The sequence below is a fragment of the Hemitrygon akajei genome, unplaced genomic scaffold (genome assembly GCF_048418815.1).
Source record: "Hemitrygon akajei unplaced genomic scaffold, sHemAka1.3 Scf000049, whole genome shotgun sequence".
Classification (NCBI taxonomy): Eukaryota; Metazoa; Chordata; class Chondrichthyes; order Myliobatiformes; family Dasyatidae; genus Hemitrygon; species Hemitrygon akajei.
This window is the reverse complement of record NW_027331935.1, coordinates 6,882,744-6,897,959: the sequence shown is the minus strand read 5'-3', so window position 1 is coordinate 6,897,959 and position 15,216 is coordinate 6,882,744. Positions and strand designations below refer to the sequence as shown.

The following is a 15,216-nucleotide window of genomic DNA, read 5'->3' as shown; positions in this document are numbered from 1 at the left end:
CCACACACAGTGTATTAGTCAACAGAAAATCTCACGTCCCTGCAGTCTTTGTCTCCTGATAAATTTAATCCCTGACAATGTGGACCATAGACACCCCTTCCTCTTTAAAGTCAGTTATTCATTCAGACTTCAGATGTGGAGTTAGGGGTGTCACAGTGAAAGGGCCGGACGGCCGTACTCTCTCAGTTGACCAAACATCCTTCCAGGTGAGGCGACACTTCACCTGTGAATCTTCCGGGGTCGCCTATTGTGTCCGTTGTTCCCGATGCGGCCGCCTCTACACTGGTAACACCAGCTCATCCGCAGTTGTGCGGGGTAGGGTTGTATTTTGGGGGGTCGGATCGATGTTATTGTTCCCTTCTGTGCTTGGGGGGTGGGTTTTGGGGGTTGATGATCGGGATGCCGTTGTTTTTGATGCGGGGGGTGGGAGTTTGATTTTTCTCTCTGAACGAATTTCATGCTCTTTCTTTGTTTTGTGGTTGTCTGGAGAAGAAAAAAAAAACCGCGAGAATTGTTTATGGATACCTGCTTTGATAATAAACTGATCTTTGAACTATCCGCTCCCAGCGGGACTTCCCGGTGTCCAAACATTTTCAATCCGATTCCGATTCCCATTCCAGTCCCGACGTGTCAACCCATCGCCTCCTCTTGTGCTAAGCTGTGGTCACCCTCAGGGTCCAGGACCTGCACCTTATATTCCGTCTGGGTAACCCCCCCCCCCCCCCCCACCTTCCACCACCACCTGATGGCAAGAATATCGATTTCTCCTTCGGTGAACAAATCTCCCTCCCTCCCACTCCCTCTCTGACTTTTCACTCCTCTCACGTGCTTATCACGTCTCTCTGGGGCCACTGCTCCTATTCTCCACTCTCCTCTCCTATTAGATTCTATTTTCTTCTGCTCGAGCTTTCCCACCTACCTGGCTTCACCTATCACCTTTCAGCTAGATATTTCCTCGCCTGCCCCGATTTTTTCACATAATTCCCCCATTCCATTTCAGTCCTGAAGGAGGGTTCACTTTTCGATAGATGCTGCCCGGCCTGCTGAGTTCCGCCAGCATTTTTGTGTGTGTTGCTCTGTATTTCCAGCATCTGCAGACTTCGTCGTTTGTGATTTACCTCTCCGTTGTCCCTCCGCCCTCCGGCCACAGGTGGTGATGTGCAGACCTACAGCCACTGGTGGCGCCATACAGACCTCCGGCCACTATTGGCGCTACGGTGAACCTCCTGCGAAACGTGGGCGTCTTGCCGACCGCAGCGTTTGCCGGTGTGTTTCCTATTCGGGCGGTGGCCAGCTCCGTGTTAAATGTTTAACCTTCACGGTGACTGAAGGAAGCTGCAGGTTCATGAGGGACTGTTACTGTCAGATTCGGCAGTTCTTGCGGCTGCTTATCGGACCCAGGACCGATGTTTAATATTGTGTGTCAGAAACGAGCCACGCTCCCGAATAATGGCTTCAAGACAAATTCAAGGAAACAAAGTTTATTAACAGTTCTGCAGAGCTGGGTGCCTTCAGAGAAGGGAACCCTGAACCTTACAGGGCAGCAGGTTTTATCCTTCTTCCTTACCACCCCCCTCCCTGACTCGGGAGGTACACAGTGTTTTCCAATTCCATATTTGGAGTTGTTTTTTTACACGTTTCTGTAAAACAATAGTCCATATCTCAGGACTTCAATGATTCTACAAACAGTTAATCTTGTCAGGGCTTCTGCATTCATAATTAAATCACATTTGTTTACAGACTTTAACCCAGACATAATTAAATCACATTTGTCCCCGGACATAATTAAATCACCTTTGTCCTCTGACTTTAACCCAGACATAATTAAATCACATTTGTCCCCAGACATAATTAAATCACATTTGTCCTTTGACTTTAACCCAGACCTCTTTCAGAAACGCACATCTTAATTTTGAATCTTACATTGTGGATCTGTGAACGTTGAATCAGTTCTGTATCAAATCCCCTGTCTCAGGTACTTACTGTCTCTACCACACTCACAATGTACACTAGAAAGGCCACTCTGCCAATCTGGTCCCAGCCCATATTTCTGTTCCGTATCAGTATATCAAAATCTATTCCTGCTGTTCACCACCTCTCACTCTCCCTGTGATGACAGGTTGCAACTGGTCACCAGTCCGTCGGAGAAGAGATTTCCCTTGAATTTCAGAGAATCTCAGAAATCTACAACACATTACATGACCTTCGGCCCACAATGTTGTGCCGACCATGTAACCTACTCTAGAAACTGCCTAGAATTACCCTACCTCATAGCCCTCTATTTTTCAAGGTTCTATGTACCAATCTAAGAATCTCTTAAAAGACCCTATTGTATTAGCATCTACCACCGTCGCTGGCAGCGTATTCCGCACACAGACACCACTGTTTGTTTAAAAAAAACTTGGCTCTGACGTCTCCCCTGTGCCTACTTCCAAGCAGCTTAAAACCATGCCCACTCGTGTTAGCCATTTCCGTCCTGGGAAAAAAGCCTCTGGCTATCTGATGCACCATCAATAACTCTCAGAGACGTGAGTCAAGGTAGGCTTTTACTGGCTGGAAGAAAGCACCGTCAGCAGCAAGCAACCACCACACAACATCCTGGAGCCTGAACGAGGAGCAGTACCTCCAATCGCCTTTATACAGGGGTTTGTGGGAGGAGCCACAGGAGCAGTCAGCGGGGGGGGGGGGGGGGGCGTGTCCAGACAGGTACATGTAGTTCACCACACTATGCACACGACCAATGCCTCTCATCATCTTATACACCTGCATGAATTTACTGCATGACTTTCTCCAGGCTGAATAAGACGATGAGCTCACCGTGGTTTTGACGTTCCCCAGGGCTCAGGACTAAGGTGGTTAAACTCGTTCCCTGCTTTTTTTTTTCAATGTTTTGGATCATTTTCACTCATTTCAAAGGACTGTGCCTCAGAGAGCTGGGTTGTTGCAATGTACCTCTAAAGTCTGACAGCAGACTGGCGAGTGAATCTTCGATAGAGCAGAGTCACAATCCAAAGAGTTACCAGCCTGAGTCAGGGCTTTGGGGCTCAGAGATGGGGTCTGGAGTGTACAAGGAGGAGGAAGAAGAGGAATCAGACCAGTAGGATGTGGCTACAAATGGAAGATCAGAAACATTTGGAAACGGGTTGATCGATAAAAAAAGATGGTTAATTTCTGCAACATACTGGTGGAAATTAACAGATCAGGCAGCAAATGTGGAGAGAAATAAATAGACGGTTAGGCCAACCCCTTTCGGCATGTCTAGACTGATAACTCCTCTGCTTAGTTGCTGCCCGAACTACAGAGTTCCTTCAGCATTTTGTGTGTGTGCGTCTCTGTATTTCCAGCAACAGCAGAATCTCTTGTGTTTTCAATCTGCATTTGTAAGTAGGTTCTGCTTTGGCATTTGACACGTGGAAAGGTTGCTGATATTAAGTGCATTGTTTATAGGAGCTGCTTTCTGCTTTGAAAGAGCTGCAGAGTTTTCTACACAAAAGAATATCTGAGGTATGAACATGGAATCAGTGCTTGCAGAAACTTTTAATGGGACCGTGATTACCCAGAATGCTCCGCGTTCCAATTTTCGCCGTCGCTGAAGCACCGATCGAATGCGCAGGCGTCAGGGATGCGGATTCTCCCGTTTTTCACGCATGCGCGCAGTACCCAAAGGCCTCGGTAAACCAGCTCCAGGTAAGAGAGGATTCGCGGTCTGGATTTTTTCAATACCGAATTCGGGGCCATTGCTGTGACTTCCGGACACCGTGGCCCGTAATCCCGGGACCGTCCTGCTCTCGTCCCCCTCTCTCTCAGCCCCATGATCCCTACACGGGCCCCGGGGAGCTTCCGGCTGATGAGGGAATGGGAACCGATGGATCTCTCAGACAGAGCTGAGCTCCAGCTATCTAAATGCAAGGATTAGGAACTCGGAGAAAGGGAACAAAATCTTTTCCATCACCAGTTGAGAAAATCACCTTTGTTCTACCTCCAATCACAAACAAGAGAAAATGTGCAGAAATTGAAAATCCAAGCAAAACATACAAAATGCTGGAGGAACTCAGCAGGCCAGGCAGCATCTATGCAACACAGTACCAATGCCGAGTTCCTCCAGCATTTTGTGTGTGTCGCTTGTTCTACCTCCTCTTGTTCTAAACTTTTCTACCGGTGAGAACATGTTCTGACCCATTCTGTTTGGGTACATAATGATATCAAACACCTTTGCCCTGGGTAAGAAGTAGCTTTCACATCACAAATATGTCAGACTCCAATGAGCCAGAGTACTGCCCTTCCCTTTATATACATTGGCATTGCCAACAATGAGTTCAACACCGTCAGGTGGAGGGTTCAGGGGTAATATTTATGTACAATACAGCAACTGGTGTTACCTGTGTGTATTGTGGTGATGCAAAAGTTGCTGGAGAATTTGCAAGTGGGAAGAAATGGAGTGATATTTGGAAATTTGACTTTTTAAATCAACATTTAGTAAGCGAATCAGACATGGATGGTGTGCAAATGCTGGAGTGAGAAAATCCTTCATTATCCGCTACAGGCCTGCTACTGAGGTTATATGAGAGTGCAGATGAATTTGATCAAACCCAGAGGATATCAAAGTTCTTATTGACAGTATTTGCTAGCTGTTAAAATAAGTACCTATCTATTTAAAATTCAGTGTGCACATGTTGTCGTCACTGGGTAAAAATTGCACAGCACAAGATTTTTTGGCACACTGGTCATTACAAATTAGAGGGGACATTGGTGGGAAGGTGGGGAGACCACCAGGGTCCCTGATGACCTCATCTACAAGATGTGCATCCAGCTGTAGTTTGTAGCCCTGCACATTAGGGAGCTGGAGCTGGAAATGGATGAATTCCAGATCATCTGGAAGTCAAAGGGGGTTTTAGATAAGACATGAAGAGAGGTGAGTTGCGCCCAAGGTGCAGGACACAGGAAACTGGTTGAGAGTTAGGAAGGTGAATGAGGTTAAATAGCCATCACAGAGAACTGTTCTGGCAATCCCAAACAACAACAGGTAGACCACATTAAAAACGGTAAGGGGGGATTACCTCGCAGAGGAATGTCAAAGGGCTGATAAAGGATTTGTTTGTTAGGGAATTAAAACCAGCAGAGGTCTAATATCCTCGTGGTAAGGCTTGCTAGTGTTAGTGTGTGGTGGGGTGGTGGGGGGGGGGGGTGGGTGGGTTGTGTGGTTAATCTAAAGTTGCAGAGGGATTGGAGTCAGAATGCCAGAACAGATAGTGGAGAGGGAGTATTGAATTGATTTATATCCTTCATATACATGGGGAGTGGAAATCTGTACATTACTTCTCCATCTAAATGTGCAATGTGTAATATATAGTAATTATAGTAAGGACAGTCAATACAATTGTATCAGCATGAATGAATCAGTCTGATGAGCTGGTGGAAGGAGCTGACTTGGAGCCTGTTGAACCTGGTTTTTATGCTGTGGTACCGTTTCTCAGATGGTGGCAGCTGGAACAGTTTGTGACCCCAGTGATCCTTCGGGCCTTTATGCACACCTGTCTCTGTAAATGTCTGAACAGTGGGAAATCCACATCCACAGATGCGCTGGGCTGTCCGTACCACTCTCTGCAGAGTCCTGCGATTGAGGGAAGTACAGTTCCCATACCAGGCAGTCAGGATGCTCTCAATTGTGCACCAGTAGAAATTTCTTAGGATTTGGGACTCCATACCAAACCCTCTGAGGTGAAAGAGGCGCACAGCCACATACCACACGGCCAGTATGTACAGACCACATGAGACCCTCGGTGATGTTTATGCCAAGGAACTTAAAGCTGTTCACCCTCTCAACCCCAGATCGATTGATGTCAATAGGGGTTAGCCTGCCTCCATTCCTTCTGTCATCCACAACCAGTTCCCTTGTTTTTGTGACATTGAGGGAGAGGTTGCTTTCTTGACACCAGTCAGATGTTGTTGAGACCTCAGATAGAGTCAGCAGATAAATGGTTGAGCATGGTGCGATGAATGTGCTGAGCTGTGTATATCACAATGCAAGAAGCATCGTAGTAAAGCCAGATGAGCTCAGGGCAGGGAATTATGATATTGTAGCCATTATTGGGACTTGGTTGCACGTAAGAGTCTGAGGGATTTAAAGTAACAAATGTGTGGAGAGATTGCAGACGGTGCCAAGAAACAAATGTTGATATGGTAAGCGATTTTAACTTTCCAAATATTGACTGCGTCTCCCATACTGTAAAAGGAATAGCTGGGGTAGAATTTGTTAAATGTGTCCTTATTCAGTCCATAGAATTCCTAAAGTAGAAGTGTGCAATATGCTATTAGGAAATGATCCAGGGTTAGTGACAGAAATTAGTGTATGGGAACACTTTGTATTTAGTGATCATAATGCCATGAGATTCCAACTAAATATGGAAAAAGAGAGGTCTGGAACAGAGGCTGAGGTTCTAAATTGGAGACAGGACAATTTGGATGTTATCGGAAAGGATCTGAGATGTGTGGACTGGGACAGGATGTTTTCTGTCGAAGGAGTACTTGGGAAATGGGCGTCCTTCAGCAGTGGAATTCTGAATCTGTGGAGTTTGTATGAGCTTGTCAAGTAAAAAGTTGAAAGTGAACTGGTGCAGGGAACACTGGTTTTCAGACAGACAGACATACTTTTTTGATCCCAAGGGAAATTGGGTTTCATTACAGTTGCAACAACCAAGAATAGTGAAGAAATATAGCAAAATAAAGCCATAAATAATTAAATAATAATAAATAAATTATGCCAAGTGAAAATAAGTCTAGGACCAGCCTATTTGCTCAGGGTGTCTGACACTCGGAGGGAGGAGTTGTAAAGTTTGATGGCCACTGGCAGGAATGACTTCCTATGACGCTCTTGTGTTGCATCTCGGTGGAATGAGTCTCTGGCTGAATGTACTCCTCTGCCTAACCAGTACATTATGGAGTGGATGGGAGACATCGTCCAAGATGGCATGTAACTTGGACAACATCCTCCTTTCAGACTCCACTATCAGAGAGTCCAGTTCCACCCCCACAACATCACTGGCCTTATGAATGAGTTTGTTGATTCTGTTGGTGTCTGCTACCCTCAGCCTGCTCTCTCCACTTCTTCATCCAGTTCATTTATGAAAATCACAAAGAGTAAGGGTCCAAACAGATCCCTGAGGCACTCCACTGGTCACCGACCTCCATGCAGAATATGACCCGTCTACAACCATTCTTTTCCTTGTGTCATTCATTGAAACATCCAATCCTTTGGTATCTCCCCGTCACCAAGGATGATTTAATTATCTGCTCGGGACCCCGATAATTTCCGCACTTGCCTCCCGTAGTATCCAAGGGAGCACCTTGTCATGCCCTGGAGATTTACCCACCCACATCTGCCTCAGGATAACAAACATCTCTGCTTCTTTAATCTGTACAGGGTCCACGATTTTAATGCTGCTTTTCCACTCTCACATAGATCCTGTGTCCATCTCCTGAGTAATTGAGATGATGAGAGTATTTAAGACTTCCCCCATCTGCTTTGGTTCCAGAGGACCAACCTTGTGCCTTGCAATTCTTTTGCTCTTAATCTATCTCTAGAATCCCTGAAGATTATCCTTCATCTTTTCTGTGAGGGCAACCTCATTCATGCCTTCTTTTAGCAATCCTGATTTATTTCTTATGTCAAACAACACACACAAAATGCTGGTGGAACACAGTTGGCCAGGTGGCATCTATAGGGAGAAGCACTGTCGAAGTTTCGGGCCGAGACACTTGGTCAGGACTTTCTTATGTGTTCTCTTGCATTCCTTAAACTCTGTTAGAACCTACCTGGTATCCCTGTTAGTGCTTTACCAGGGTCTCAATATCTCTTGAAAATCAAGGTTCCCTACAGTTTCTATCTTTACCTTTTATTCTGACACATTGTACTTTCAAAATTTTGCTTTGAAGGCCTCCCATTTACCAAGCAAACCTTTGCCATAAAGCAGCCTGTCCCAGTCCACAGTTGCCAGATCCTAGTGTCATAATTCCAGGTGTTGATCCATTCCCTGAACACATCCGCCTTTCCTACGCTGCTCCTTGCATTGAGATATACAGGACTCAACATATTCTGTGCACCATGCTGAACTTTTTCATTCCTGACTTTGTCTGAGGTCTGGACAACATCTGTCTCCAAAACCCCTCCACTATCTGTTATGCTATTCAGGCGCCCATTTAGTTTAGTTTGCATCTTTAGTTTAACACCCACCCACCCCCACCTCCCACCATGCAGCTCTATCACCCCTTTGGCTTTCTTCTCCCAGATCAATAAAAAGGAGGTGCCTAACAGGTTCAGGCAAATAGGAACAAATGGGGTACTTATGAAGTACAGGAAATTCAAGTGAACACTTATGAAAGAAATAAAAGAAGGCATGAGGTTGCCCCAGCAGACAAGGTGAAGGAGAATCCTCAGGGATTCTGCAGATATGTTAAGAGCAAAAAAGATTCCAAGGGGAAAAAATTAATCCTGTGAAAGATCAGAATGGTAATACATATGAGGTAACAAAATAGATGAGGGAGATTATTTTTTTGCATTCATATTTACACAGGAGGTGGACACAGAGTCTATAGAAGTGAGGCAAAGCAGCATCAACTTCATGGACACTGTACACGTTACAGAGGTGGAGGTGTTTGTTGTCCTGAGGCAAATTAGCGTGGATAAATCCCCAGGGCTTGACAGGTTGTTCCCTGGGACCGTGGGGAAGACGTGTAGAAATTGTCGGGGCACAAGCACAGATATTTAAATTATCCTTAGTGACAGGTGAGGTACTGGAGGATTGGCAGACAGGCAGCATGGCTTTGTGCATAGTAGGTCATGTCTAACCAATCTTATAGAGTCTCTGGAGGAAGTTATCAGGAAAGTGGATGAAGGCAAGGCAGTGGATGTTGTCTACATGGACTTCAGCAAGGCACTTGACAATGTCTCATATGGGAGGTTGGTCAAGAAGGTTCAGTCACTCAGCATTCAAGATGAGATAGTAAATTGGACAAGACACTGTCTTTGGGAGAAGCCAGAGTGTGATAGCAGATGGTTGCCTCTCTGACCAGAGGCCTGTGACTAGTGGTTGCCACAGGGATCAGTGCTGGATCTGTTGTTGTTTGTCATCTATATCAGTAATCTGGATGTGAACATGGTTAGCTGGATCAGCAAATTTGTGGATGACACTAAGATTGGGTGTGTAGTGGACAGCGAGGAAGACTACCATGGCTTGCAGTGTGAACTGGACCAGCTGGAAAAATGGGTTCAGAAATGGAAAATGGAATTTAATGCAGACAAGTGTGAGGTGTTGCACTTTGGTAGGACCTACCAGTGTAGGTTTTACACAGTGACTGGTCGGGCATGGAGGAGTGTTGTAAAGGAAAGGGATCTGGGAATACAGGTCAATATTTCACTGAAAGTGGTGTCACAGTTCAATAGGGATGGAAAGAAAGATTTTGGCACATTGGCCTTCATGAACCAAAGTGGTGAGTACAGGATATGGATGATATGTTGACTTTGTACAAGACATTGGTGAGGCCTAATTTGGAGTATTGTGTGCAATTTTGGTCACCAACCTACAGGAAAAATTTAAAAGAGGTTGAAAGAGTTCAGAGAAAATTCAGAACGATGTTGCCAGGTCTAGAGGACTTGGGTTTTACAATTGAACAGGTCAGGACGTTATTCCTTGGAACACAGAAGAGTGAGGGGAGATTTGATGGAGGTATACCAAAATTATGAGGGGTATAGATAGGGTAAATGCAAGCTGGCTTTTACCACTGAGATGGGGTGGGACTACAACCAGAGGCCATGTGTTAAGGGTGAAAGGTGAAATGTTAAGGGGAACACGAGGGGAAACTTCTTCACGCAATGGGTCATCCGTGTGTGGAATGAGCAGACAGCCCAACTGGTGCGTGCAAGCTCAATTTCAACATTTAAGAGGTTTGGATGGCAGGTGTATGGGAGTGGGCAGTTTAGACAGTTCAACACAAATCAGATGGGCCAAAAGGTCTGTTTCTGTGTTGTATTTCTCTTTGACTGTGACAAGAACCTGAAATAATACTAATACTTGCTCTAACTCCTTCTAGCAGCTGTGCAGACCAACCATACATCTGAGTAGGAGATATTTACATGGCGTTAAAACTGTGGCTCTTTAAATTAACAGTACATAAAAGAAAATCCCAGCTGCACGGCAACAAAGGCTATTTGCGTGAGAGTATTTCAGTTACTGTGGGGCCAGGCACCCATGCAGCTCAGTGGGAACAGGGAATAATACCAATGGAGAGAGTCAAACTGAGCCAGGGCACAGATTGGAGATGGCAGAATTGCCCCATTCTTGTAGAGACAGGAAGAGCATCAGAGACTTTGATGGTCATTCCAGATACCAGCACTGTGCACAGTCAGGAGATGATTTCTCTCTCCAACTTGGGTTGACCCTCATTGTAACAGTGTGATTATCAGATCACACCTTGGCAACTCAAGTGATCTCATCTGAAATGTTGTCTTTCCCCCACTGATGGATTTTGTAAATCTTTTTACAGGTTAAATATGACAAGGAAATTGTCTATGGAAATTTAAACAAAACACACCAGTTTTGCTGTCTCTGTCCAGATATTTAAGAAGTGGAGCAAGGGATTCACTCGATCATCCTTCCTGCTCAGACTGTGGGGAGGGATTCACTCAGTCATCTGAACGACTGGCACACCTGTTATTTTACAAGGGGAGAGGCCATTCACCTGCGCAGACAATGGGAATGGATTCAGTTGGTCATCTCAAATGAAGGTACATCAGCAAGTTCACACTGGGCAAGGCCATTCACCTGTTCTGTGGGTGAGAAGGAATTCAGTTGGTTTTCCCACCTGTGGACACACCAGTCAGTTCACACTGGGCAGACGCTGGACATCTGCTGAATTTGTGGGGAAGGATTCTCTCGGTCATCTAACCTAATGGCTCACCAGCGAGTTCACACCGGGGAGCGGCCGTTCACCTGCTCGGACTGTGGGAAGGGATTCACTGAATCATCTAAATTGAAGGTACATCAACGAGTTCATACTGGGGAGAGGCCATTCACCTGCTCAGACTGTGGGAAGGGATTCACTCGGTCATCTCACCTACTGCTACATCAGTTAGTTCACACTGCAGAGAGGGATTTCACCTGCTCAGATTGTGGGAAGAGATTCACTCACTCTTCCACCCTACAGAGACACCAGTCAGTTCACACCAGGGAGAGGCCGTTCACCTGCTCAGTCTGTGGGAAGAGATTCACTCAGTCATCCCACCTACAGAGACACCAGCAAGTTCACACTGGGGAGAAGCCTTTCACCTGCTCAAACTGTGGGAAGAGATTCACACAGTCATCCACCCTACAGAGACACCAGTCAGTTCACACTGGGGAGTGGCGGTTCACCTGCTCAGAATGTGGGAAGGGATTCACACAGTTATCCAAACTACTGGCACACCAGTCAGTTCACAGTGGGGAGTGGCCATTCACCTGCTCAGATTGTGGAAAGGGATTCACTCGGTCATCTGATCTGCTGACACATGAGCGAGTTCACACCGGGGAGAGGCCATTCACCTGCTGTGAATGTGGGAAGGGATTTGCTCGGTCATCTGATCTGCAGATACACCAGCGAGTTCACACTGGGGAGAGGCCATTTACCTGCTCAGTCTGTGGGAAGGGATTCCATCAATCTTCCAACCTCCATAGACACCAGCAATTTCACACTGGGGTGAAGCAGTTCACCTGCTCAGTCTGTGGGAAGGGATTCAGTCGGTCATCCTCCCTATTGGCACACCAGTCAGTTCACACTGGGGTGTGGCCATTCGCCTGCTCAGAATGTGGGAAAGGATTCACTCAGTCATCTGAACTACTGGTACACCAGTCAGTTCACAGTGGGGAGTGGCCGTTCACCTGCTCAGAATGTGGGAAGGGATTCACTCAGTCATCCAACCTACAGAGACACCAGTCAGTTCACACTGGGGAGAAGCCGTTCACGTGCTGTGAATGTGGGAAGGGATTTGCTCGGTTATCTGATCTACAGATACACCAGCGAGTTCACACTGGGGAGAGACCATTCACCTGCTCAGTCTGTGGGAAGGGATTCCATCAATCATCCAACCTTCATAGACACCAGCGAGTTCACACTGGGGTGAAGCCGTTCACTTGCTCAGACTGTGGAAAGGGATTCACTCGGTCATCCTCACTATTGGCACACCAGCAAGTTCACACTGGGGAGAGGCCGTTCACCTGCTGTGAATGTGGGAAGGGATTCACTCGGTCATCTCATCTGCTGGCACACCAGCGAGTTCACAGTGGGTAGAGACCGTTCACCTGCTCAGAACGTGGGAAGGGATTCACTCAGTCATCCAATCTACAAAGACACCAGCAAGTTCACTTTGGGTAAAGGCCGATCTCCTGCTGAGACATTGGGAAGAGTTTTTCTCAGCCATCTCCATCAAATGTGCATCATTGGGTTCACACTGGGGAGAGGCTGTTTACCTGCTGTGAATGTGGGAAGACATTCACTCAATCATCCCACCTACAGAGTCACCAGAGAGTTCACACTGGGGAGAGGCCACTCACCTGCTGTGAATGTGGGAAGGGATTCACTCAGTTATCTAACCTTGTGACACACTACCGGGTTCACACTGGGGAGAAAGTTTCAATAAGCTGCATGCTGGAGATTTGTCCATCACCGTTGCTGAATGCAATTTCGAGAGTTACTGTCGGTGCTGAACTCTACAATTATTGCTGCTGCTCACCACACCCAGTTCTGCACCCTAGTCACTGGGCATGGGAGGAGTTTCTTCTGCTGTACATTCACCTTTAATGGGACTGGATCTGTGACAAATAAATCAGTTCTATTTTAAACTCTGTCTCTGGTACTTAGTGCATTTATATCACACCTAGTGTACAGTAGAGAGTCAACTCAGCCCAGCTGGAACCTGCCAGTGATTCAGTCCCATGACAGTCTATTTCAATCCTCCCCTTTTGTTCATCTCTCACTCTCCCTCTGGTGATGGGTTCCAAACAGTCACCACTCTGTGGGTGACGAGGTTTCCCTTGAATTTTCTGCAGACTGAAGAAGTCGAGCTGATTGCAGTTCTGTCTGAAATGTTCTTCGCCCCTCAAATCTCTGGGCTGAGGAAGAATACCATTGGTAGTTAACCTCCTTATTCATGACTAATTTCCACATGATGGGTCATTTTCGCTGCTTCTAAAGGGTTGTTAGAGAACATCACTGTCCTCTAAAGACTGAAGGCAGAATGGGAAACCAGCAGTTGGATGTTCAACGGAGTAGGGTCAGACACCAGAGGTGGGTCTGCACAGGGCAGAGTTTGGGGCTCTTGGACGATGGTCGGGGTAAATGTATGATGAGGCGAAGGGTATCAGCAGTGGGGCATGGCAACAAATGTCAGAGTAACAACATTTGGAAGCTGATTGACAGAGACAATCAGTCGATTATCTGACTGATGAAAGAAACAATGCCTGTGGTGAGGTTCTCCACAGGTTGAGGAACATGTGTGTGTTGGGAATGGTTTTGTCTATTGAGGGAGTTGTTCCTGCTTGTTATCCTGCAATATGATATCCGGATGGTTATTATGGACTGTCCTATTTGAAATAATGTATTGATTATCATATAATTTGTAAGATCTTGACTCTAAAACTGGGTCAGGCTTGAATTTATGGTGCCTTTATTCAGTTATGGAGGGCATTCATGAGTTTTTTATTTTTAAACAATGTTTTGTTGAATGATATTTGCCACTTGATTGTAACTTTGTAAGTAACCAGATTGAGTTAAACTGCTGTAGGATCCTGGAATGTGTTGGATTGTGTCGGGTTTCTCTTGGCATTTTCTGCACTTACTGCCTTGTTTGTTTGTATTTCATGTATTTTTTTGTTTTTTTCCCCTTTTGTTGAACACCTTGTCCTGTATTTCTGAAAGGAACCCCTCTGTTTCTGGGACGAGGTCTCCAACACTCAGTCAGGTGCATGGTGCTTCCTTGTCACCATCTCATTTGCTCAGATTGTTGGGATGTCTCCCATGGAGGGTCATACTCATTCCACTGGTTAATGTTTTCTTCCAGAGTGGTGATTTATTTTTCTGATTTGGCCTCTCATTTAAGTTTTCTGGTCTGTATTTCAAATCAGATTTGCATATACACACATGGTGTGCTGAATCCTGTTCATTTTTGATGAAAATATATGTTTAGAAGTTTTATCTGACTGTTGTCTGATTTTTTTCATGTCTGTTGTTCCTCTTCCTCCTTGTATCCAAGGTAGTGTTAATCTAAATGTGAGACTCCTGATGAAGGGTTTCAGCCCGAAACATCGTCACTACCTCCTCCCATAGATGCTGTCTGGCCTGCTGAGTTCTGCCAGCATTTTGTGTTTTTATTTATTTCCAGCATCTGCAGATTCACCCGTATCTGAGTGTGAATAGACTTTTCTAAAGTTCTTATTTATCTTTGTAAATTCTACTGATTGAAATGGGACCAAGATATTTTTATTAAAAAATGTCAATGTCGGTATTGATGAAAGTGTTTATTGCCTTTGTTGTATTTGTTAACTATTGAGCTCTGTTTGGCAGAATTTTTAAGTCTTGAACTACATTCTGTCAAAGGCTTTCCCTATTTCGCACTACTTTCTATTGTCTTTGCTTGTTGGTATTCCAGATATTTGGGTATCAAGAGTCTCGATAAAGGGTCTTGGCCCGAAATGTCGATTCCCATCCATAGATGTTGCCTGACATGCTGAGCTCCTCCAGCACTTTGTGTGTAGTTCTCTAGATTTCCAGCATCTGCGGGTCCTCTTGTTTCACAGATAATTATATGTTTCTTGAAAGAACAAGCTGGTAGTGGCTGTGTTGGTAAAATATTAAATAAAATCATTAGAAAGAGGTGGCATAGTGTTGGCAGGTGTAGAATCTGTGGGTAGAATAAAGGAACTGCAAATGTAAAAAAAAGTCCCTAATGGGAATTGTATAGAGACCTCCGAACAGTAGCAAGTATGTGGTCCACAAATTACAATGGGAGATAGAAAATGCGTGCCAAAAGGGCAATGATACAATAGTCATGGGGGACTGTCATCCAGCTGATTAGGAAAATTAGGATGGTGTTGGTCTCAGAGGAGGAATTCCTAGAATGCCCACAGGATGCTTTTTAGAGCAGCTCGTGGTTGAGCCTACTTGGGGATCAGCTATACTGGATTGGGTGTT

The 15,216-nt window shown here is 45.5% G+C and overlaps 1 protein-coding gene across 2 annotated transcripts in view; it reads left to right on the top strand.

Moving 5' to 3' along the window:
- Nucleotides 1–14,530, top strand: part of LOC140720992 (uncharacterized) — a 371,190-nt gene extending 356,660 nt beyond the window's left edge. Inside the window, exons 1-2 of one of the 2 annotated variants that reach the window (XM_073035859.1) lie at nt 3,657–3,687; nt 10,540–14,530. In XM_073035859.1, coding sequence (XP_072891960.1) covers nt 10,945–12,318 — 1,374 coding nt within the window. In that variant the 5' untranslated portion in view covers nt 3,657–3,687; nt 10,540–10,944 and the 3' untranslated portion in view covers nt 12,319–14,530. Of the gene's footprint in view, nt 1–3,656; nt 3,688–10,539 lie in introns of those variants that run through there. The other variant, XM_073035858.1, reaches the window with a different exon arrangement.
- The last annotated feature ends 686 nt before the right edge of the window (nt 14,531–15,216 follow it).